Raw genomic sequence first — 26,145 nt, 5'->3', positions numbered from 1 at the left:
GAATTCATTAGAATTCTGGTAATTTTTCATTTTTTTTAGTTTACAATTAAATTTACTTAATTTCGACTGGTAAGAAACAATACTCTAACAAAGGATATTACTGTATTTGCTACTGCAGAATAATACTGCAGCAATAAAACATGAACAAGAGATGAAAAACAAAAATAAAACTTAACTTACAAGAGAAATGCACCATATACAACAACAACAAAACACAGTGTCCATACAAGCGTCTGCCAACAGCAAAATGTGTCAAAGGCTTTATGAAGAATATGCAATGCCTCATAACAACAAACTGCCTTCGATGAGCGTGATGTCACAACTGTTTACATTAGATTCGTTGGAGCAGTTGCGAGCAACCTCATGTGCATGCACAGTCAAGTCGCTTATGAGTAATACCACAGTCCTTTGTTAGACTGTGGTAGTACCTACTCCTGCTTCTGGCTACAGAAGTGTGGCTGTTACCTGAATAAGCAGTAGCAGTAAGCAGTCAGATGTTACTCGGAAAAATTTTACTGGCGTGCACAAGCTGCCAGATTCATGCATGCGCAACAGGCCCGGGTCTAGGGGACGGGGGCCAAACTGGGGTATCTGTACTGGGTGGCAACTTCAGGGGGGGGGGGGGGGGGGGCAATACATATTCTTGAGGAAAAAAACCTTCTTTCTCAAAGTGCCTAGCTTCCACTGCACATTTGTCTATCAACTATTCATGTGATTTTGAAACGCATCCCTGTTGGTTTTTGAACATTTAACACATTCTAAGTTGATTATTGAATGAATAAGCTGATTTTTGAATGCGTACATAGCACACGTGATGTCTCTGCCATGGGAATCCTCATTGCATCTAGAAATAAAAAATCCTGCAGACAAAATGTGACGGGGCTATACAAGCTGAGTGTAATAAAGTCAAACGGGTGAATGCCAATCACTGTTTATGTGATTGGCTGGGCTTTCGAATGATCAGCATTGTTATAAGTGCTAGTGAAACCATAGATTCAGACCACTAGAATGGAAATAAGTGACTAACAGTGGATTACTTATCTTCTTGGTGTAACCAAGAAAATGAAATTTTGACACAAAATTTTTGGCCAGACCACTACACTAGTAAGGACCAGTTGTAGAGTCCCAGTTGCTTAAGTTATATTCTGGGAGTAGTGCGGAAAACGCATTGTACAAATGCGTAATAACGCCTAACCAAAGAATAAGGATAGCTAAACTGGTGATTGTGGCAGGGCTAGTGAAGTTAACCGGAGAATAAGTTTTGACACTGGCAGGAATAGTTTCAAAATTAGTGATGACATAATTGTTAATTAGAACGAGGAAGAAAAAGAAGTGAGGACATCATGCAATTATCGAAGAATATGAGGATTCCAAATTTATATAAAAATTTCATACTACTACTTTTCGGTCTCATGCTTCAGCAACTGGAGAGTATAAACAAAATGTGAAACTATTTTGTAACATTAAGTCTGTTGCTTGTAGTAGGCCTAATAGGCATTTGATATTGGTACTTTGTGATTTATATTCTGTCATGTTATAAAAATGACCATTTGTGCCAAAACTGTTTTGTTTAGTTGGTGTGTTACAATTGCTACAATATTAGGCAAGCCTGATTCGTTTTATCTTGCAGATGGTGACAAAATACATGTAATCAGATCGAGAAACCACACGAATCTTTGGTACTATTTGTATTAACACCTTTTTCAGTATTAGACAACAACATTTTGTTTTTTCATGTAGCAAAATGTTTGACAAACTTTGATGAGGTAATAGATTCTTTCCTTGAAAGGAAAGCACGCCATGTAAAGCTGTAGCAAGATTAGAGAGAAAAAAATGCTAGGACTTAATGACTGAAGAAATGTGTGCTGTCTTGCTTGTCTCTTGTCTTTCTTGTTTTTATGTATCCTATATTTAATTTTAGGTCGCACAAAACAGCAAGTTATTAGCTAATAAGCAATAAAAAGTGCAAATTTTCTGAAGAGTTCTTGTTCTCCCGTTTACAAATAATCCCACCCAGTATTAACTGAGGTTGTTTCTCCCCCCCCCCCCCCCCCCCCCCCCCCCCCTGATGTCATCCATTACAAAATATACACGTTTCAATTCCACAGAGCGGAATACAGTGAGGTGCGATAGAAGTATGCTGTATGAAGAGGCGCACACTTAAGACCAATAACGTCATACATTTCCTCGAACACCACGTTTTATGTATCAGACTCTTCAGAAAGATGTGCGACACAAATGAACATTATTTCAAAAGTCTATTTTTTAAAATTTTTGGTGTCCTCCTGCCTCAAATGCTCAAGATTTGGGGGGGGGGGGGGGGGGGGTCATTGTGGCGGTTGTGGTGGTGGAGCGGTGGGTACCACTATCTAGTAATACCTTGGTTCAGAAGTATTGTGGATCTGTGGCTGATGCACACAGCAGTCTGAATTGTAGTGGGGAAGCAGGTAGTCTCCAGGTGACTCGTGTTTACATTTAGTGATTTTGCCATTTCATCTTCTTTTATTGCTCTCACGTCACATGAAAACAAACAGATTTCTGTGGCTGAGAGCTATCAAGCGAATTAAAACACATTCAGGTAATTCCGGAATGCTAAAATATGTTACTAGTTTCAGATTTTATTTTATTTCCACCTTTCTGACAGTCAAGCATTAATTGCCTTCCAGAACAATGAAGTTATTTTTGTCGGTTTGCTGAAGAAATTTAGCTTTTATTAATCTTTTCCATTGAGGCAGTCTATTTCAAACAAAGTGTTTAATTCTATATAAAAACAAAGATGAGGTGACTTACCGAACAAAAGCGCTGGCAGGTCGATAGATACACAAACAAACACAAACATACACACAAAATTCAAGCTTTCGCAACAAACTGTTGCCTCATCAGGAAAGAGGGAAGGAGAGGGGAAGACGAAAGGAAGTGGGTTTTAAGGGAGAGGGTAAGGAGTCATTCCAATCCCGGGAGCGGAAAGACTTACCTTAGGGGGAAAAAAGGACAGGTATACACTAGCACACACGCACATATCCATTAATTCCACGCTATTGGCTAGTTTTTGCCGTTCGCTGCATTTCAAGTGCACATTTTAATTTTCTAGCACGTATGGCATTATGCCATAATAAAGAACCAAACGTAAGATAATACAGTACAGGTACTCCAAGAAAATTTACATCCGAATCTGGACATGTCAAAGTGCATTTTAAGCTGAATTATGCATTTTAGTGGGGTTCACAAAATTCCGCTCTTGGAGTATCCTTTAATGTGTTGTTTCTTTTATGACACAATGTAAGATCTTTTCATATTTTACACTTATGAACATACGGGCTTCCTGCATCATCGTAGCTTCATGAGTGCAGTGATGCCTATTACTTGGCGCGCTCTGGCAACTGTTGAAACGAACCTATTTCTAACAGGTCGCGGGAAAATATTGCGAACGGTTGTTTGAAAAGCAAAAGCGTTACTTTCAAAGTAAATTTCCTTTTATGCAAGATGAACTATGTGCGGTAAAGTATGATGAATTTCTTAAATCACAGAGTGTTTGACTCTCATTTAAAAATCAACTCTTTAAGGACGACCAGTTAGAAGAATTTCGAGCCCAGAAGATCAGACATTTATGTCATTGTTAAAACTTTTACTGGCACATTTGTGTGATATTTCTTAAAGTGTAACACACGCAAAAAAGATCAATATTATACTTGAAAGCTTAGCCTCTCTTGCAGCTTATTAATCTTCGAGACTGTTACATGTGAAAGCTTAGCTTTCTTTTTCTTGTAGCAACACTATGCATATTAATTTAAACCATTAACTTTCCCTATTTGTGTGTTCGTGCTACTTAACAGTGATGCTGCTATTGGCTGACTACGTCACGTCCTATGCTCTGAATATCGGCTGGTGAGATCATGTGACATGAGCTATGCCTGGCTTACAAAAGCACATCGCAATCTCGATTCCAGTGCTTCAGAAAGTAACATACAGTGTTAGGGAGAATTCGAATTTATGCTTTTGTAACACGAAAATATGCAGTGTACATGTTGCTGCACATAAAATATCTTTCCAAAACATGTTGTTTCCCCAAGTTTCGTTTTCTAAAGTGCCAGGAAATTCTACGCCAGTGTATAAAACCTTAACCACTGAAAGGGTAAGTTTTACAGTTCTGAGGAAAGATATGCTGTCACTTAACATGGAAAAAGTGTATTTTGAACAGGGAAAAACACGCTCGCTCGCCCCCCCCCCCCCCTTTTCACACACACACACACACACACACACACACACACACACACACACACACACACACATCCCGTATTTACTTGCTGCCTACTGCCAGCTGAGGCATTGCAGTTATCCTGGTGTCTGCCACCACTGAATTGGTGTGTTGTCTTAGTTGGACATACCTTTTATGTTCAGACATCCATGTGCTGATTGGTCGCCCCATCTCACCTACATACAATGGTCCACACTCCTACTTTGTTTCATAAACTCCAGCAGCATGTAGATTGTTAATTGCACCTTTCATTGAGCCAAGAACATCTTTTATTCTGCTGCTGTATTGACTCGTCTACAAGTCCCATGTGCACAGAAGATATATAGTGTACCAAAGGCCCGCATAGGAGCAATGTGAATAGCATTAATTCACAATGCTGCAGTCTAGTGGAAGAACTGGCTCCAGAGCTTCAACATTTGGTGGGCCACATAGATTCATACATTAAGGATTCCACCCATTTTGTAGTGCCTTTACAAGAGAAGTATATCTTATGGACCTGATGATCAGCTTCAATGTGAAGTCATTATTCTCGAATGTACCAGATTCAGACACCGTGAATATCTTAGAGGAATGTGTGGTACTTTATGTCTGCAAGCAAGTGTGCCACTGTTTAATGACCACCTCTTTCACGTGGAAAGGCAGATTCTATGAACAGACAGACGGCAGAGCTATGGATTACCCTCTCTTGCCTAATGCAGCAGACATCTTCGCGGGAGCATTTGACGAAAACAGCACTCTAGTCCACACCTTTACGCCCAGAATGCTAGCTCCAATATGTTGATGAAACTTTCATAAACATCTCAACCAGCAGCATACCAAAACCCAGTTCACTATGGAAGTAGGAGAGAATGGAGTGCTGCGTTTCCTCAACATGTAAGTTTACTGAAAGCCTGATGGTAAACTTGACCACAGAGTATATACAAAAGCCCACCAGCATGAACAAGTACCTACATGCCTTATCCCACCACCACCCTACACAGAAGAAATCTGCACAATTTAACCAAGAGGACCCACAGGATTAGTGATGGAGAACATCTGAAGGCTGAACTAAAATTGTCAGCATTTTTTGAGCCAGTGGTTATGCACTGAAGGTGGCAGATAAAACTATGGCGATAAAGGATGTAGGCAACAGGGAAATGCAGAAGGAAGCACAAATCATCGCCCTCTTACCATATGTTCAAGGAGTCATTGAACATGTGGGAAAAATTCTCCGGTGAGCAGGTATCACCCTGATTTTTCGAAGCAGTAACAGAATAAAAGATTTTCTTGGCACAATGAAAGATGCAGTTGACAAGCTACATGCTGCTGCAGTTTTTGAAATAGAGTGTGAGTGTGGACTAGCGTATGCAGGGAATATGGGGCGACCAATCAGCACATGGATATCTGAATGTGGAAGATACATCTGACTAAGACAATACACCAAGACAATGGTGACAAAACACCATGATGAGTGTGGCAAACGGGAGATTTCGAGAAGACTGCATACTGGTGAAACAACCTCTTATCTTCACGAGGAAGAATAGAGAGGTGATATAAATAGCCAAGCACCACACCAACATGAATAGAGACGACAGGTACAGACTACTGGCATCTAGGCTGCCACCAGCAACACCACTATGGAATGGCAGAGGTGTGCAGGAGACTACAGCGACCACAGATACACAGAGTACTGGCATGCTTCAGCCAGCACAAAACAGCAGGTAAACAGTGCTACGTGCCAACTGCTATGTTTCTCATTCACCTATTTTCACTTGTGGCAACCAATCAAGCGGATACCAGTCGAGACCTTCTATTTCCTCCAATGAAAAGAAATCGTGCAAAGACCAATAAAAGACATTTAACACCCTTCCTCCTCATCCACAATACCCTGTCAGATAACGATGACAGCCTCTTCCACTAGTGCACAAGAACCAAAAATTCTCTCATTCAGCAGTGAGCTAAAAAACCCTGAAGGAGGCCATTTGCAACAGTGCCTGAAACATTGGAGAATTTCGCACATTGACAATGGGTCACACATACAGAATAATTTTACTGGATATGTGGAGGAGAATTGGCAGGCAAGTCCATAGAGATGCAAGAAGAATTGTAATTGGAGGAAAATACATGGACAATCAAGCATGTGCAAGCAGATACGAAGAGAAGCAAGCTTACAGTGGATAGTGAGGAGTATAGCAAGAATGTCTCGAGTGTAGTGCTAGGCAACAGCGAAACATGGACAGCTAAAAAAAAACAAAAAAGTTATTTATTAAGTTTTTAATAAGAGCATAGGGAAGAATGCTTAAGGTGATGTGGACTGACAGACTTGAATGGGGATGTAATAAATGAAAATAGGGGAAGAAAGAAGATTGCTGGAAGTGACCAGAAAGAGGAAAAATTCTTTGCTAGGACATAAACTGCATTGAAATTGTTCTGCAACAAAGAATTATGGAGCAAGAAGAGGTAGGAAGAGAATTGGAATGATGAATGACACTAGAAATGGATGACATACAAACTGATGAAGGAAGATATTCAAAACACAACACAATGGAGAACTTCCAGTTGAAACCTTTCATAAGACACTAGCAACTGCAATGTCTCATCATGTACTGTCACTTAATATTTTGGAATATTAACTTGCAATGAGTAACAAATCAATGACATTTTGTTTGTGTCACATTGTGGCATCACACATTAATCCTATGATCAGTAACTTCTGGGTACTAGAACACTCATAAAAACCGTGCTCCACTGACCTCTTTGTCCCTGTTATCCTGTTGGCTCCCTCATCACACGTACATAAGTCCTCTATAAAAAATATTAGTGAACCACTTCAAAAGTGCACACTGTGCTCTGTAGATGGTGTAGAACTGGTACCAGACAGTCATGTGACCTTCCACCACTGATGCAAGTCAGCAGTGACGAGGTGTGTGCATATGTTAGTTGGCTATATGAAATCAGTGCAGTAAGATGGGCTGACATGAAGAAGTGACAGACTGTCAGAAAGAAGTTTTCATGTTTGGACATACCCATGACCACACCATAAATGAAGTTGCCCAATTTGTTGGTGTATCAATGCAGATTGTCCATTGTATCTACAAGGACTAGTGATCATACAAAGACTCTAACAGAAAGGGATCAATAAGAGTATCCTATGTCCTGCAAATGACAGTTGGTTGCTACTGTCAGTGAATGCAGGTTCATCTCTAACAGTTTTTGAGTGAATGCTGCGAAGTGATCTGCATGCAGTGGACGTTTGGAAGCAGATACCTTGCTACAGACAACTAGTCACAGCAGCAAATAAATCTGCTCATCTTCTGTGGGCCAAGCAACACTGAAATTGGACAGTATCGGACTGGAGGCATGTAGCGTGGTCTAACAAGTCACTGTTTTACCCTTTTATATATATAAAATTTCTGCTTGTGTCTGTGCATGTGCGGATGGGTGTGTGTGTGTGTGTGTGTGTGTGTGTGTGTGTGTGTGTGTGTGTGTATGTGTGCACGCGAACGTATACCTGTCCTTTTTTCCCCCTAAGGTAAGTCTTTCCGCTCCCGGGATTGGAATGACTTCTTACCCTCTCCCTTAAAACCCACATCTTTTTGTCTTTCCCTCTCCTTCCCTCTTTTCTGATGTAGCAACCACTGGTTGCGAAAGCTTGAATTTTGTGTGTGTGTGTTTGTGTGTCTATCGACCTGCCAGCACTTTTGTTTGGTAAGTCACATCATCTTTGTTTTTAGATATACTTTTCCCATAGAAAGAAACATTCCACATGGGAAAAATATATTAAAAACAAAGATTCCATGACTTACCAAACGGGAAAGCACTGGTAGATACACACACACAAAATTTCAAGCTTTCGCAACCAACGGTTGCTTCGTCAGGCAAGAGGGAAGGAGAGGGAAAGATGAAAGGATGTGGGTTTTAAGGGAAAGGGTAAGGAGTCATTCCAATCGCGGGAGCGGAAAGACTTACCTTAGGGGGAAGAGCATGAAACAGGGTCCATTCAACCCTGTGTGTGTATGTATGTATCTACCGCGCGCGCACACGCACACGCACACACATCCATCCACTGTATACAGACACAAGCAGCCATATGTCTTTCCTGGTGAACCAACCGTAGGTTGCAAAAGCTTGAATTTTGTGTGTGTGTTTGTTTGTTTGTTTGTGTCTCTATCAACATACCAACGCTTTCGTTTGGTAAGTTACATCATCTTTTTTTTTTATTGGGCCAAACTCTTTGCCTTTAATATGTCTGCTTGTGTCTGTATATGTGTGTGTGTGTGTGTGTGTGTGTGTGTGTGTGTGTGTGTGTGTGCGCGTGTGTGCGCGTGTGTGTGCGTGTGTGTGCGTGTGTGTGCGCGCGCGTGCGCGCGAGTGTATACCTGTCCTTTTCCCCCAAGGTAAGTCTTTCCGCTCCCGGGATTGGAATGACTCCTTACCCTCTCCCTTAAAACCCACATCCTTTCATCTTTCCCTCTCCTTCCCTCTTTCCTGACAAAGCAACTGTTGGTTGCGAAAGCTTGAAATTTTGTGTGTGTGTGTGTTTTTTTTATTGTGCCTATCTACGAACGCTTTCCCGTTTGGTAAGTCATGGAATCTTTTCCAGTAAGGTATTTAAACTGCAGTACGTGTCAGTTGTAGTTCAGGTCAGAGATGTTGCAAAAACATGTGTCCAACACATCACAAAATGGTGTCTTGTCCAATTCATTCAGCTCACTGTGAACACAAGTTAGGATGTGTACTTCAAAATTTATGGTGATCTATGTCGGTATTTCTTCTAGATGTTCATTATGAGTATACTGAGGACACTCTCGTCTTTCAAGATTACAATAGCAGTGTTCACAGAGCTACATGCTTAAGTTTGTGGTCTGATGAACACTTAGGTAACCTGATCTAAATACATAGAAAATTCCTGGGAAAGTTTGGAACAGCAGTGAAATGTAACAAATCACATCTCCCAGTAAGATATCATCATCAATGAGTGGCTTCAGCTGGATACAGCATACCTGAAGAATTTTGTCCAAAAGGCTATATGGTATTAGCATGATGTATCCTGGCAGTGACTAAGTTTTGGTCTACTTACACACTTTACAATGCACTGTACACTGCAAGGTGGAGAAAATTTTTTACCACTGTCAGCTACTTTCTGTTCTATTCCAGCAGTCTCCATGATCTAGATGTTAACTATTGATATGGAGGTCTGAAGTTCAATATCAGAAATATCAGATTTTCTTTGGGCTGGAGGGGGGGGAGGGGAAGAGCATGAAACAGGGTCCATTCAACCCTGTGAGCCCAAATGAGAAGTTGATTCATAGAATAAGTAGTGGAACTGATACACAAGCTGCCAAAGTTTACATCTGGCCAGAGGAGGGGGCATATACCCCCTCCCCGTACCCCTTCTCAGTCCACATACAGAGTGACAAAAAGAAATACTGTCCTATGCCTTGGTAACATTTTAAGCAGGCTTACTTCCTCCATAGTGTTAATTCTTGGTGCTTTGCGTCTATGCTCCATCTAAGTGCTTGTGGGGGTCTTTAATTCTTGATACATTCTCGCTTTTTTATGCCGTAAAAACAGCTGCTGCCAGCCAGAAGATTCACACATCTCTACATGTACATTCTTAACATTTTTGTATTTATGCTCCATCCCAGTAGCTGCTGGGGTCCATCAGTTTTTGGCATGCTACTCACTGTCCACCAGGCTCTTCGCAAGGTGTTCATTCTTAAGCGAGGCAAGGGCTACCTCCTGCATAGCTCCAGAAAGCCCCCATGTCCATCTCTCTCCTGGCCACTGAAACGGGCTGGACTTTCTCCCCCAGCCTGGGACTGGGATGCAGGTGCTGTGAACTGGCCAAAGTGGCTACCAGCAGACGTATCAAGTACATGTCCTAATCTCACAACAGGATGGAAGATCTCTGGCAAATACTAATGAGCTAACTTACAGTAGGAGGAGAATAGTCAGTTTTTGGAATCTGTGACTAGCTTCCTGGCACATTTGCTGATTAATCTAAAGATCTGTTAGGTCAGAGTGCTTGTTATCATAAACTCTATTTTGCTTGTTCTATTATCTGTAGGTACACACTTGACAACAATGTGCAAACAAAGTTCATTTCTTGTTAAGCGAAATCAACAATAGAGTTAGTGAAAGACTGCGTCTTTACCATGACTGAAGATAGTAAAATTGGAGAGAACCCAACATGCAATATCCATTTCTTATAGGAAGGTACCATAGTGATCCAGCATTACTGTCAAGTGCTGGATCAGTCACATAAAAGTTCATTATGGTGATCAAAGAACTTGCTCATCCACCATGAAAAAGTTCTTGGCTATATAATGCTGTGTCAAAATTATGTTGGCCAAGAACAAAATGACAAATGGTTTTGCACCCACTTAATCAATGTTCTTAAAAATGTAAACTGCAAGGATTACTCCAAGTTAAGTTTTCTCGATATTTCTGTGTTTCAGAATTGGTATTATTCAGTAAATCCATAAGCTGTATTGCATAGAATGAATATTGATCAGTTCAACTCATAACATCCCACCAAAATTGTAAATGAATATCAAGAATATATGGGTATTTTTGTGAGCAATGCTGAAATTCTGAAGGTTTGTTGTAGTCATATGTGCCTCCCTACATACTGTCATAATCCCAATTCCAAAACTGAACAATAAATAATTTTAAAAAGGAAATACGGAGTACTTGCACATCTTCAATACAGGAATAGCTTTATTCTCTCTCATATATTAACACTTAGCCGTCCGCATGTCCCGTACAAATTGATTCGCTTGGCACTGGCAGCACTAATTCGGGTTACTTGGCTTGTCACCAGCCATTCTTGACATTATTGGGAGATTATAAATTGTTAAGGTTTACTAATCTTCATCATTAGTTCTCCTAAGTTCTCAACCTTGTTCCCCTACTTACAATAAAGTTAGAAGATAAAATTTGTTTGTTTCGTATATGTGTTTATTTGGATTGTCTTTGGTACTTAGTATTTCTCTTTCGTGTGATATGCAGCAAAACAGTCTCCAAGATGTAATGCAACTCCACAAGACTTGCACATTAAGTCTGTTGTGGTTCTTTTTTTGTTTTTGGAACATACATATCAGTTTCTTTGTTTTGGAAATAAGTATTAGTTTATGTTGCTTTATGTGACCGGAAAGTCTGTCAACCAGATCAAGATGCAATGTAGTGGCAACCTCCAAGTTTTGCTCAGAAGCAGGTACATGGTCTTTTATCCATGAATCACTTTCAATAAAATCGGAGACTCTTGTGTTCTGTATTGAAATATTGACATGTACTGAATGCATTAAATAATGCACAATTAAAGAGGTACTTGCAAACCTTTTTTGACCATTTTATAGTTTTTTTGTATATTGGATAATAACTCAAATATTGGTCTGCCCAATCCACTCCTTGTTGTAGTCTAATACACTTTAAGGTTTTTTTTATTGTGTAATTGGTTTTTCTACATGTTCTTTGAGTGTCAGTCAAAGTGGCATTATGTACTGTAGAGATCATTCGTATGTTTTAGTTTTCGAAGCTCTCCATACCTGTGCGAGTACTTCACCTTTCTGCTGATGACAATCTTCAAACACATTGACTTGTGCACTTTAATTTTTCCGGAAATCCTCTATTATGCCATATCGTTCCACAAACTCAAATTTTCAAGTAACTTCTCTGCAAGTTCTACACTGTTATAATAATTATCTATGTAGAGGTGATACCACTTTCCATCAGAAGGTGTCAATAGTTCCATCATTGTTTCTGCTAAAGGCTGTCCAGAGCCAGAATATATCTTGAATGAAGAAACATGATTGTACTCTAATCATTTTAATGAGCTCTGATAGAGTCATCAACAATTACATTCAAATTTTGTGGTTTAGATGGTTCTCAACTGGAATAAGATCTACAAATGTTTCAGCCACTTCTTTGTATGCCCTATCTTTTACATTCTTGTTCATGTACAGTTCACGTCTCAATTTCCATAAACCAGGCATGCTGTAGTAAGTTTTTCTAAGTGGTCCTTGGTCAATCCCTCCATTACTCGTAGCAGCTAAAGCTTCCTGTCACCTGCAAACCACAAAAAACTCACTGACTTTGTGAACACGGCCCATCATAGAAATCCACTCATGTGAAGTGGGATTGTCAGTTCCAAGAAAGGCAAGTAATGTACTGCAGGTTGTGTGTCCACTAACATACATACGGGCCTTCGAGTTTTTCCAGAATCTGTTGGAAATATCTGTGGTATGTTACTAAAATCTGCTCACATGTGGCCAGCTGTTGTCACCTGGCAGCATCTGTTTCCATTATTTTCAACAGCATAATTAAGAGAAAACAACTAGTTTGACATTAACAAGGGTTTCAACATTTTCCACAAAATGTGCGAGATGTTACTTCTCCAAACATAAGTGATTTAACTGAATATGACCTAGAATAACAAATTGACAGTAGGCAGCATAAAAGGGGGCAGTGGTTGCAGCAGTAACATCTGTAAAGTTCCATACTGCATAAATTCCCACATTCTCTGCTAACACATAATGTTGAGTATGCTTTGCAGGATCGTAATAGCCTGGTCACTTGTCTGCGCACATTCACTACTAGCCTCTGCTGCATAAAATAATCAGCACAGTGAAACAAAGCATGTAACCAATACAATTTACAATAGTAATTTTCTTGGTTACACTTGATAGTGTAACCAACACCTGAGATAGCAGAACAATATTACGACAGTGAACAGAACAGAACGTGTGGCTAAGTTATTTTTCTACTTGGCTGTTGCTATTACAGCTGCCCTGTTACTCTGATACAGGGATATTTAAATATTACAAAATAATATAATTTTTACAATGAAATAAATATAATTTTCAGATTTCAGGTAAAATATATTGACAAAATAGTAATTTTATGAACATGCAGTTTTAATAAAAATATGGATAAAACATCAAATCAAACCAAAACTTACAATTATAAACAAAACATTATAATGGTTTAAACCACTTAGGTATTTTATTTGGATGTATGTCCGAAGAAACAGTAGCTGCTCTCTGGCTTGACTTGTGAACTGGGTTCTCTTTAGAGTGATGTGGCTGCGTCCCACTAGTGCTTGGCTTATCAGTATTTACAGTTTCCCGATTCTGGGTGACATGGGGTGTGGCCCTACATGACAAACAATTAGTTACACACTGTAGCATCATCAAATACTCCACAATTCAGAAGTGTTATTTACTTATCTGAAAAGTGTAATGACATAATTACTAGTTGTAGTGTGATCAACAAGAGCACTGGAAAATATAAATGCACTAATATGAAAAAAAATTACACAGAAGTAGTTGGAACATAAAGGCGAATATAAGACTCAAAATACCTAAATAAGTGTGGATAGTGGACGGTGTTAAAATAAAAGTACGCATAGACACTAGAAAGAATGACAACTTGGGGAAAGGGGGATTTATGTGAAACAGTATGAATCAGAGCCGGATAATAGTAAGAATAAAGTAGGTGGTTTAGTGCTCGTCTCCAACTGAAGAGTCTGCTGTGTGGAAAGAGGAAGGGAAGACATCTATCTCTCTTGTGATGTTGCAACATTTGCTCTGCTAAAGGAGTACTGTATGTTGCAAGCATCCAATGTTTGCCACTGTTTATGGGATTTTTATTAAAACCTTATTCTTCTGTTACTGCTGAATACTTCTCCCACAGTGGGTTCTGTCCTTGGTATATCACAACACTCATGATCCTCATACATGATGGGAGGGTGCACAAGTTGCAATTTTTGTAAAAGACACACTGAAGTGATAAGAAACAGGTTATGATAAAAGCAATTTCCAAGTTATCATAGAGGCTCAAACAGACTACAGACTTTAACAGTGATAAAAAGTTACTTTAGCAGCATGATCACAAGAAATCACAAGCCTGTTGCAGAATTTAGTCAATAAAGCATATGAAACCTGAACAACTTCCAGATCTCCTCTGATGATCCACTAACTGTAAGAGATTGTTTTAGATCTTTCCGTAATATGTAACTAAATGTGTTCAGTGCTACATCACAAGCTAGCAACTTCCTCTCCTTATCAACTGTTAAGAGGAGGAGGAAGTAGTAAAGGTCTAGGTAATCACCCAGCTGCAAATGAATGATGGATGACACACAGACACAGATATACTAGAAACGGGAACGAGGCAGAGGCAGAGGATCATGGAGGCTTTCATTACCTTTAGAAGCTAGTGTTTTGAATAATCTGTTAAAATGATCTTATCTGTCTCTTATTGGAAAAAACAATTACAATGTAGTATCAAGCATGTCACTGTTAATCCTTAACATACCAAACTGGGATCTTGAGGGGACCATGCCTCCCCCCCCCCCCCCCCCCCCTCAACTTAGTAGAGTAGGAGGTTCCCCACATAAGCTTCTTTGGATATTTGAAGGTATATTTAAATTTAACACACACTGTTGATGTGTTGTTTTATCTTCAAACCTGATAAACTGAATAATATACACAAACTGATTATGTGACATGGCAGCAGTAAAAATTGATCAATGAATATTTTTGTACGTTGTCCACATTTCAGATACTGATTCCTCTAGGCAACAAAGAGCTCCAGCAATCAGTAGCACACCAAAAAGTGCTCTCTTTTTGACAGAATCTGTATGTGCACAAATTCTCATTCTGCTTAGAGCAGCACTTGTACTGTAATGAAAACAACACCTGACATTTCAGCATTGGTGAAGGGGCATATAGTATCTACAATTTGGTCATCACAGGACATGTTCAAAAGTTCAGGCACTGTGGGTGCAACGTCACTTGCACGCATTGTTCCGGGAGATCATTTGACAATGTTATGTTGACAACAAAGGGTTAATTGGGAGCACTGAACTTTTCCATTTTTGTCCCGACTTTCAAATAAACTCCTCTGCTCCACTGGAATGCCCACCAGAATTTTCGATGACGATGTCGAATTCTTCTGAATTCACTTCAAGGTTATCTTCTGATTCTGACACAATAGTTCTGGAATAAAGATCACATCATGTTTTCTCAAGACATCAACTGGATCATTTAGATCACATTCATCCAGCATCTGAAGAGTGTCACCATCTGGGATTTGCTTGCAGGCCATTTTTGTAACTATATGACCATTACGTATAAAAAAATCCATTCAGCTATGTAACATAGTTACATCAAGTCCTGGAATGACGACTACAAGTGTGTTTTCATTTTTTTAAATTTTTATAAAAATGCATTATAGATCTAATTATGCAATATATATCTTAAACGGATGCAGAATACATATAAAAATCAAGAATAAATTGGTTCTTATAGTTGCAGCAGTATCACTGAAAATCCCTCTCCGAGGTCCATGGAGGACCCAGCTTGGTTTGTAAGGGTCAAAATGCAGATCTGTTTTTAATGCTCAGTTGACATAACACAAATTAATATTAAACATCTGAATGGAAATCCATATAGCAAGGATAATGGAAGAATATTACCTGTGACGACTAGCTATGTTTAAAGCTGCATTGGGGGATGTCAGCCGATTCATGATGTCAGGTTTCAGATAAGATCCATCCCCAGCAGGTTTCTCTGATCCAAAGTGGATCACTGCACTGGGAATTAGGCCAGCTTCTACTAGATGTAGGTCATCTGAAAGTACTTGCTTTGGAGGAGCTGTAACTGATTTAAAAAGAAATAAGCTACAATATAATATTTGACTAGAATAGAATTGTTGTATAACACTTCCACTGTCAGTATGTTTTCCCGTACAAGCACTACCATTAATAATATCTTATTGTTATGAATTTCATAAAGAAACATATATTTGATGGAATAATGAGTTAGTGTACAAATATTATATTTGTCATTGGCATAAACTGGGTAGGTCACTGACATGAACCATGTAACCTGTGACTATCAAAATCAGCCCTAGAGGGAGAACATTATGAATAAAGTAATGAGAGCTAAATAAGCTGAGCAAAGCCAAAATCATAAAATATAAAATAAACGGCATTCCATTTCAAGTCTAGGCCCAGAAGGCAAGTTAAAAGCACTGCTGAGAGTTCAACAACAAGATACAAAGTGCCAATGCAGCTGTTAGACCTCATATTTTATTACTTTAATGGACCAGTGGCCATCCCTATGCAATTTGTTTGCCACATACGCTGATGATACCGCCATCCTGCTCTGAGTCAGTTTTGGGATATTAGATCCCTTCCCCCTTTAACCAGCCCTTATGGCCAGTAATGCTTGGTGTGAAACTAGCACTGGAAGAACAGGGGGGAAGGCAAAGCAGGAATCTCTGCCAATTGCTTGGTGACAACTGGTAGCATGAGGGCAGAACTTCAGTGGGTCTTTAGCATGGGTATAGGTTCTAAGTATGTGTTGGCTGGAGTGGAGATTAGGAGTGTAGAAGTCTGGGAGATGGTCACCTGGACACAGGAATGCTGGATGGCGTAGCCGGCAGTGGGGCAGACTTAGGTAATTACATCAGCCTTAACGATATTGGGGAGGGTGGGGGTTGGCGTAACATCATGCAATCATCTCGGTTGAAGCTGAAGCTGTTCAGTCACTACTTCAAACTGACAACCTCTGTATCTAATGACAACCCATTGGGTCCACCCAGACTAGAGAGCCAGTATTGCAGCACAGATATAGCTGTGAAGACTGCAGAGAGGAAAAATGTATAAAGGCTTTCTCAGAGGTTGCCATCATAGTTTTGTTCATTTGTGACTTAAACTTTCTGACCAACTGCTCTGCTTCTGTGTTAGACCCAAGATTATAAAGAGGGAGGGTCAGATGTGTTGTATTGTTCCTCCTTGTTGGAACTCTGTTAATAAGCACAATGGGTCATTGTTGGATACAATAATTTGTGGCGCTCCTTTTATGGTGAAGATCATCACTAGTGCCCAGACTGTAGCTCCTGATGTAATTGATAATATACAGATACCATATGGGAAATTATCAAGAATATGTCCACCACAAGCAGCCACAGTCTCCTTGAATGAGCCTGCAAAGTGATATGCATGTAATACCATGCTGATTGGGAACAGGCCATGGGGAGAAACATCACACCTGATTCCAGGTGTTTTGCACATGTCAGGTAGGCCTGAATCTCACATTCAGTCAGCATCAGTACTTCGTCAATATATGTGAAGCCTTGCCAATGCCTCCATCCTCCATAACCCGGTGTACATTATGCAGTACCTTGAGACCAGAGTGTAATAGGGATCATAGTCCAACCCTCAGAATCTTCCATGGCCAGCAGAAATACCCATTAAGTCTGTGCCACATCAAAGAAAAAGTCCATAGTGCAGGTTCCATAGCTTTGTACAGGTGCTCTGAGCAACCAAAAAGTGCATATCTTACTACTTCATTAGATACCTTCTGGGCTGTCATGGGGAATTTTTCAAGTGTGTCTGTACTCTTTTCATTAAGCTGGTAGCATGATACAACATCAGTGTCAATGTAGTGGGCAGGGGGGTTGATCTCATAATGATGGTTCTGTTGTATCATCTACCTTTCACTGTCATACAAAACTACAGTCCAGGTACATACTTTAAGAAAAGAATTCTTAATATTTAAAATTATATTACATGCTAACATACTTCCTTTTCAGTTTTTTTTCTCAATACTGCATTTTATATTCTCTCTCTCTCTCTCTCTCTCTCTCTCTCTCTCTCTCTCTCTCTCTACTTCAGTTATCATCAATTTATTTTGCTCTGCAAAAGCGAAACTAACTACTTTTAGTTTCTCATTTGTTAACCTAGTTCTCTCAACATCACCTGATGTAATTTAACTACAGTCCATTCCTCTCATTTTAATTTTGTTGAGGTTCATCTTATAATCTCTTTTCATGACACAATTCATTCCTTTCAACTGGACTTTGAACTCCTTCACAAGCCCTAACAGGTTTACAATATCATAGGAAAAGTTAACTTCTTATCCCTGACTTTGTACCATCACCCAATCTCTCTCCATATTTAATACTTTCAACAGACATGTAAAGGGTACACACACACTATCCTAGCTTTTGGAACTATCAGTTTCTAACTCACTGAAGAGAGAGGAATACACAGGGGAAGTTTAAAAAGGAAGAGCAGGTCACTCGTACCCCATGATGGGAGGACCCGCCTGTTGTGAGGACGAAGGGGGAGGAAGACAGGAGTAGTTGTTAATTCAGTGTGTGTGTTAAAAATATTCTGGTTGATGGGTCTGTTTTCTTTGTGCTTATTATTCTTTCTTATGTGTGTTTTACCTAATGCCCCTGCCCCCTCATCCATTTTTATATGAACACATCTTGAAAACTAAATAATACGTTCAGTGACATTGAGGGACTGTGTATATACATTCCATTAAGTGGTTTTTATTGTAAAGGTGTAAATATTGATAACCTCAATAATGGAAATAATCATCATTCTGTTCTGCACTTGTACCTAATGCTTATGATACAAGAAGACAGGCGCAACTGGTAACTATCTTGGTGAAAAAGCACATGTGCAATCTTTTCCAGCTGTATTTCACACAATGCTGGAAAGAGCTTGTTCTTCAAAACATCTTGGTAGGATGCACCTGTCAGCACAGTGCCCTTTGGAATACAATGAGTAAGGTTTATGCCATCGCTGTCCCACAACATGGCCACCAGCATTTTTTCAGCACTGGAAATTTCCCGAAATTTTTTTTGTGGTGGTGAGTATGTGTGCACTTCCAATGAGCTGATTGGCACTTCATTTCAGGGTTCAAAGACAGCATCCACATCTCATCCATTGTCACAATAGATGAAAATAATGTCCCATTCATGCTGTCATCACTGCCTGGCAACATGCCACGTGCACAGTCTTGTGGTCATCTGTCAGCATTCGTTGCATCTATCTGGAGGACACTTCACATTTTCAGGTCTCAATGCAAGACTCTGTGTACAGATCCAAGGAAATGTCAACTTTGGAGGCTGTGTGTTCCACACTCCTTAAGTGATCTTACACAACAACTTCCTCCATTTGTTCCATCAGGTCATTAGACTGGTTGGTGTGAGGCCAAGATTGTATTGGTTTGTTGTCACACAATGATCTGTTGCCTTTGAACTGTCAAACCCATGAACACTCCTTAGACACATCCATGACACCATCACTGTATATCTCATTCAATTGGTAATGAATTTCAATCTGTAAACACCATGCCTATGGAGAAAAAAATGATTAGACACTTTCCTTGTAATGAAAACATCGCCATTCTAAGTATCAAAAACAGTCCTCACTCTTGCTGCTGCCACTAGGATTCTGTGAGCCATACAGTGCTGCCATCTCTGTCACTCACTCTCAATGAGTGCATGCATATTTTAAAACAAACCACATGTTTCTATTGGTTTCCAATTCTGATAAAAAAAACAATCTGAGGTGGTGTAACTTGAATGCACTCACATGTAAGATGGAGGATGATAAATGTTACCTGTTATTTCATTTATAGGCTCCTCAGTACTCTACTTGTTAATGTTCAACTATAATTTTTCACTGTATGTTTTGTGTTTACATACATTGTATGTTTAAGAAATATCTTGAAATTATTGCCACATTCAGTTGTGTGATTTTCAATTGTATCCCAAAGAAAATTCACTTGAGGAAACTATAAAATTACTGAATGGCTGCCCAGTACTTACATTCAGAAGGTGAAATACCAGTATTGCTGATGGGCCCATTAAGAGGGACAGAGAAAAAACAGGTCAGGTCACGCAGATTCCAGGATGAGAGGGACCTTTCTGACTTTCCAAAACATACTCTTCATTCCTCCATGGGACAGGAATTAACAGTTTCACAAGTCAGGAACAGTTTTTTTCACTTTTAAATGTGCCTACTGGCAGCATTCGAATTTCACCTCTTAAAAGTAAGTACTGGCCTACCATTATGTTTTTTTGTAAATGTATAGTTTTCCCAAGTAAACTTTCCATTTAATGCAATTGAAAATTAAGTCACTCTCAGTGTAGATAGATCCCAGATATGCAAAGATAACTTAATATGAAATTCTTTTACTTCTAAAATGAAAATTTACATAGAATTACACAAGACAAAAAAGTCAGTGATTGCAGAAAAGCAGCACACACAGATTCTGGCCACTTATGTACGTGTGAGGTGTGCTTGTTTGTGTAAATGTACAGTGTGCGTATTTTTTTCTGGAGAGAGCTTTGGCCATAAGCTAAATGTGTAACAGTCTTTTTGTTGCACCTATCTGCAACTCAACGTGTTATCTTTATGGTGAATGGCAATCTATCCTTTTCATAATACTGTCAAATCTTAACTCTAAGTTTTTATATGCAGATGTACACAGAATGTCCCTGAGTGCATTTCTGAACGAGTGAGCATGATTGCCTGCTGCAATACATAGCTATGCCTACTCCTACACTCACTACTGTAGAGGCGAGGAGAAGTAGTTAATCTTAAACTACAGAAATCACTCTCTCCCTTCAATGTGTATTTACTTACTGTTCGTGATGTCATTTGCAAGATTAATGGATATCAATACCATAACAGCAAGTTTACAAGAGATCATAATTAGAGACTCATGTTACTACCAATCTAATATTTTGTGCAGTTACATGTAAATTATGGAAGTGTTTGGTGTTTATAAATTAAACAAGAAGTGTGAGCTGCTGTAACTTACAAAGATAAAACTGTAATTCAGGATCACAAAGGAAGCCCCTTACAAACTGTGCCACAGTGCTGACTGTTTCATGAGGAGCAAAAGTGCCTTGTAAAACTAGCTGGTCTGGGAAGTAAATTCGTATCACAGATTTCTTGTACCGGCCCAAGTTGTTGAGCACCTGCTTTGACGCTTCCAGTTCCCTCATGGCAGATGTTGTGATTGGAGCATCCTCCAGTTCAGCCCTGTGAAAAACACATATTTATTACAACAATATGATCAAAATGTTAGCATTATTGTTTTACAGTAAATATACTAAAAATATAATGGTAATATGAGTATGTTACTATACTTTATACTGAAAAGTGTTCCCTAAAGCTTCTACTTCTTTATTGTGGTAAATCTGCTTGGTTTTGGTTTTGATTTGCTTTAGGGTGCAAAAAACAACTGGGGTCATACATGTAAAAGTCAAAACTAGAAAACACGGCAACAGAAAGTAGTTAAAAAACGACTATACTTCAGGCCCAATTGACATAGTAGAAGACAGCTAAGGGCTAAAAACACAAAACTGAAAATTAAATGGCCTTTGCCACATTGCTTTGGTGTATAAAAAGTAAAACACAGTCGACAGCCCATGCGACATTTGCTGAAACGGCCGATAAATCAGACGGCAAACCCAAGCAGGAACGTAAATGGTTAAAAAAATGGGCATTCCTCCAGGAATTGGTGAACAGTTAAAACTGGGGCGCAATGTGTACAAAGTGGTGTGGCAGCACCACTTCGCAAATTACTATGGCTAAAAAGGCAGTGCCCAATATACAGCCTAGTTAAAATGACTTCCTCCTGGAGGGAGGACCGAGAGGAGGTCGTGCAAGCCGCTGGGAGAGACTTAATAAGCCAGAGCTCATTCCCGTTAAGGGCGGACCATTGGCGATGCCAAAGGGGTACCAGCACCTGACAGATGGCGACACAGAGATCATCGGAGGGAATATAGGTACTTGCAGTCTGAGGTACAAGAACTGCAGCCTTGGCAGCAGCCTCATTTCCTGGCAGACCAACATGACCAGGAACCACAGAAACATCACACTGGCTCCACTGATAGTGAGCAAGTGACAGTTTTCCTGGACCCGCTGCACTAAGGGATGGGTGGTGTACAACGCAAACAGACTTTGAAGGGTGCTGAGTGAGTCTGAGAAGAGAACACAAATGAAAAGGCTTTGTCACTGGATGTACTCCATAGCCTGATACAAGGCGAAGAGCTCAGCTGTAAACACTGAGCAGTGTGCCAGATGGCAATAGCGAAAGACATGGGTGCCAATGATGAAGGCACACCCAACCTCACTGTCAGTCCGAGAGCCATACAAAGGTACTATCGCGAAGTTCCATGCAAAGGTCATGAAACTGAAGGCAATAGACCGAGGCTGGGGTAGTGTCCTTAGGAAGCGAATGAAGGCTAAGGTTAACATGGGCCACTTCACGAAGCCAAGGTGGTGAAGGGGTCACAACCACCAGGAAAGTTGCAGGTAGTGTGTAGTTAAGCTGCCATATCAAGTGCCAAGCAGACTCCAGGAGGTAACAGAGAAGAGGGACATGCCCCATACTGACGATCAAAGGAATCATCAAAGTAGGAGACATAGGATAGGTGGCCACACGTGGCAGACAAATAGCATGCATACCTGCTGAGGAGAACGTCATGGCGGTAGGACAGTGGTAGTTCAGCAGCTTCAGCTGGACTAGAGTGAAAGATGCCCGCGGCGAAATGGATGCCACAGTGGTGGATAGTGTTGAGATGGCGTAAGAGGGATGGGCATGCAGATGAACAAAGCACCCATACTCGAGTTTCGAATGGACAAGAGACCAGTACAAACGAAGGACTGTGGTTTGATCAGAACCCCAGGAAGTACCATTGAGGACATGTAGGACATTTAGGAACCGTGTACAGCAGGCTGACAGATAAGACACATGGGAGGACCAACAGAGTTTCCTATTGAGCATGAGCCCCAGGAATTTTGTAGTTTCAATGAAGGGAGCAGGCCCAAGACGTAAGGATGGTGGGAGAAACCACTTGCGTTGCCAGAAATTCATACAGACGGTTTTGTCAGTGGAAAAGTGAACGCCACTGTTGATGCTCCAGGAGTAAAGACGATCAAGGCATCACTGAAGACGCTGCTCAGTAAGACAGGTCCGTGGAGAACTGCAATAGATGGCAAAATCGTCAACAAAAAGGGAGCCTGAGATGCCCAGTGGGAGTCAGGTCATTATAGGGTTAACGGCAATAGCAAAGGGGACGACACTCATGACCAAACCCTGAGGCACACTGTTTTCCTGGGTAAAGGTGTCCGACAAGGAAGAACCCACATGCACCTTGAAAACTCGAACTTTTAAAAATGCCTGAAGGAAACAGGGCAGGTGGCCATGAAAGCCCCACGTATAAAGAGTACGGAGGATACCAGTTCTCCAGCGTGTGTCTTAGGCTTTCTCCAAATTGATAAACACTGCCAGTCTGGGATTTCCGCACAAAACCATTCATGACATGGGTGGACAAAGTAACGAGATGGTTAACCAATGAACACACTAAATCCACACTGTGCATTCGTCAGTACATTGAGACACTTGAGCGACCATACCAGCCGGGCATGAATCATACATTCCATCACCTTGCAAACACAGCTGGTAAGAGAGGTGGAGCGGTAGCTAGAACAACAGTTTTTGTCCTTACCGGGCTTAGGCTTCATGCCAGCACCCAGGAAATGTTCCCTCTGCCCAGATGTAGTTGTATGTGTTAAACAGAAAGTGCTTGCCAAAACAGAAAGGTGCTGCAACATCTGAATGTTGATGGCATCTGGCCCTGGGGTGGAGGATCGAGATGAACTAAGAGCATGATCTAGCTCCCTCATAGTAAAGGCGGCATTGTAGCACTCACAATTCGGAGAAGAGAAGGGTATCACCTGACCCGCCTTTGCTCGTTTCCAACGGAGGAAGGAAGGGTGATAGTGGGAAGGGCTCGAAACTTCCACAAAATGGTGGCCCACGGTGTTGGAGATAGCAGTAGGGTCCACAATAACATCTGCTACTTTCAGGCCAGAAATTGGGGACTGGATCTTGGTCCCAGAGAGCCATCGGAGGTTGGCCCACATGACAGAGGAGGGGGGAGGGGGGGGGACTGTTAAAAGAACTAGTGAATTAAATCCAGGTAGTTCTTTTGCTGTCCCGAAGAACGCAATGACACTTTGCACTTTGCACTCTGTTTATAAGTAGCGCAGTTTGCCATCGTAGGATGACAGTTAAAAACACGGAGAACACATTGTGTCATGGCATGCCTCAGTGCACCAAGGGACTGGGACACAACATAGTAAAGAGGAACTGCGAGGAATGAAATGTTCTGCAACAGTAAGGATAATCTTTGTGAGATATTCCACCTGGGCATCACAACTGGGGAAATATTTTTCTTCAAAGGTCGCCTGGCAGGAGTAAAGCTGCCAGTCAGCCAGAGTAAGCTGCCATTTGGGCATGCACGTGGATTGGATAGGAGTCAGCAAAAGGATAGCACGCAGGAAATGGTCGCTCGAGTAGGTGTCAGAAAGAACGGACCATTCAAGATGATGGGCAAGCTGGGCAGTGCAAAAGGATAGGTCCAAATGGGAATAGCTGTGTGAGGAGTAGGAAAGGATAGTGGATGCTCCAGTGTTGACCTCTTCTGCCTTACACTGGTTAAGGAGGTCAGCCAAGAGGGCAACTCTCTGACAGGTCCTGGGAGAACCCCCTAAGGTGATGATGCACATTAAAGTCACCGAGTAGCAAAAATGGAGGAGGAAGGTGCCCAATAAGGTGAAGGAAGTCTATCCTGGTGACAGTGAATGACGAAGGTACATAAATGGTACATAGGGAAAAAGTTAGGTGGGGAATAAAAAGGCAAACTGCAACAGCTTGAAGATTGGTAGTCAGGGAGATGGGTTGACTATGAATGTCATCCCGTAGGAGCAGCATGACACCCTCATAGGATGGAATGCCGACCTCAGGGGGAAGGTCAAAACGAATCGTTAAGTAATGCGAAAGCTCAAAGCGGTCATGAGGGCCTAATTTTGTTTCCTGAAGGCAGAGTACAAAGGGATGCTGTGATGCTAAAAGCAGCCGTAAATCCTCTTTGTGGGACCAAAGGCTGCGAATGTTCCATTGGAGGACAGTCATGATGATGAAGAGATGTAAGGGTGTCAACTCAGCGGCTGCCGAGTGGCAGCTGGTGTAAAGTTGCTACTACAGAGCACAGAAGCAGGAGGCTCCTGCTCCATGGGGTTCACAGAAGCATGGCTTGCTTGTGTGGTTGGTCCATGGAGTCCAATGTTTAAAAACGGTTGGTGGTGCACACTGGCAATACGGAGGCGGGCTGGGCTAAGGTACCATGGGGCGAGACCGCCTAAGAGGATCTTCGAGTTGGCGAAGGAGAAGACCTTTCGCCTTTGGTGGACTACTTCGAGCCTTTCCAGTTAGAGGAAGACTCTGGTGTTGTTTGGCTGGAGGGATGCAGGAAGTCTACATAGGAGTACTCCTCCTGTCCTTTCGGGCCCATTGGTTGTGTAGCTGGTGGCTTCGTTCCTTGAGGTGAGAGTTTGACAGTTTGTTGCACAGTTGGACAGAGGGATGTGATGCTACCTTGACACCGGATGGTTTCACAACCTCAGAGCTGAATTTGAGGTTGGATGTCTGCATGGCCATGTCCTTCATGGAGCAAGGAGTAACAAGAACAAAACTATAGGTGACAGAGAGGAGCACACAGGGTTTGCAACTAACCAGCAGTTTGCGAGCTACTGAGTAAGGCATTTTTTCCTTTATCAGATCTCTTGGACAGCCCGCTCATCAAGATACAAAGGACAATCCCGAGAGGAGAAGGCATGGCCGCCATTGCAGTTGATACAGCGGAGAGAAGGAGGCGGACAATTGTCCTCAAGCGCATCCCTACCACAGATTACATATTTGGCTGGGTGTCGACAAGACATTTTAGTGTGGTCGAAACGATGACACTGGACACTGGTAGCAGCGCATCAGGTTCAGAATGTGCTGCCAGCCTGTGATAATTTCCTAACCTGCTTTGATCTTGGACGGCAGCACCACTCTGTCAAAGGTGAGGAGAAGAGTGCAGGTGGGCACTAAGGAGGAATCTATCTTTTTCATTACATGATGGATGGCAATGACATCCTGTTCAGAGAGATAAGACTGGATTTCGGCCTCAGCTAGACCGTCAAACAGCCTGGTGTACATTACACCACACAAAGAATTCAAAGTTCTATGGGTCTCGACCCG

At 41.1% G+C, this 26,145-nt stretch overlaps 1 protein-coding gene across 2 annotated transcripts in view; it reads right to left on the bottom strand.

Moving 5' to 3' along the window:
- Positions 1-12,182: 12,182 nt before the first annotated feature.
- LOC124606991 (tether containing UBX domain for GLUT4) overlaps positions 12,183-26,145 on the bottom strand; it is a 57,917-nt gene continuing 43,954 nt past the window's right edge. The window contains exons 7-10 of one of the 2 annotated variants that reach the window (XM_047139131.1): positions 20,869-21,092; positions 15,714-15,897; positions 13,197-13,390; positions 12,183-12,304 (exon numbers count right to left, since the gene is read on the bottom strand). In XM_047139131.1, the coding sequence (XP_046995087.1) occupies positions 13,213-13,390; positions 15,714-15,897; positions 20,869-21,092 (586 nt within the window). In that variant the 3' untranslated portion in view covers positions 12,183-12,304; positions 13,197-13,212. Of the gene's footprint in view, positions 12,305-13,131; positions 13,391-15,713; positions 15,898-20,868; positions 21,093-26,145 lie in introns of those variants that run through there. The other variant, XM_047139130.1, reaches the window with a different exon arrangement.

Source organism: Schistocerca americana, chromosome 3 (assembly GCF_021461395.2).
Source record: "Schistocerca americana isolate TAMUIC-IGC-003095 chromosome 3, iqSchAmer2.1, whole genome shotgun sequence".
Lineage (NCBI taxonomy): Eukaryota > Metazoa > Arthropoda > Insecta > Orthoptera > Acrididae > Schistocerca > Schistocerca americana.
Note: the sequence above shows the minus strand (reverse complement) of the source record. Positions and strands in the feature narration are given on the sequence as shown.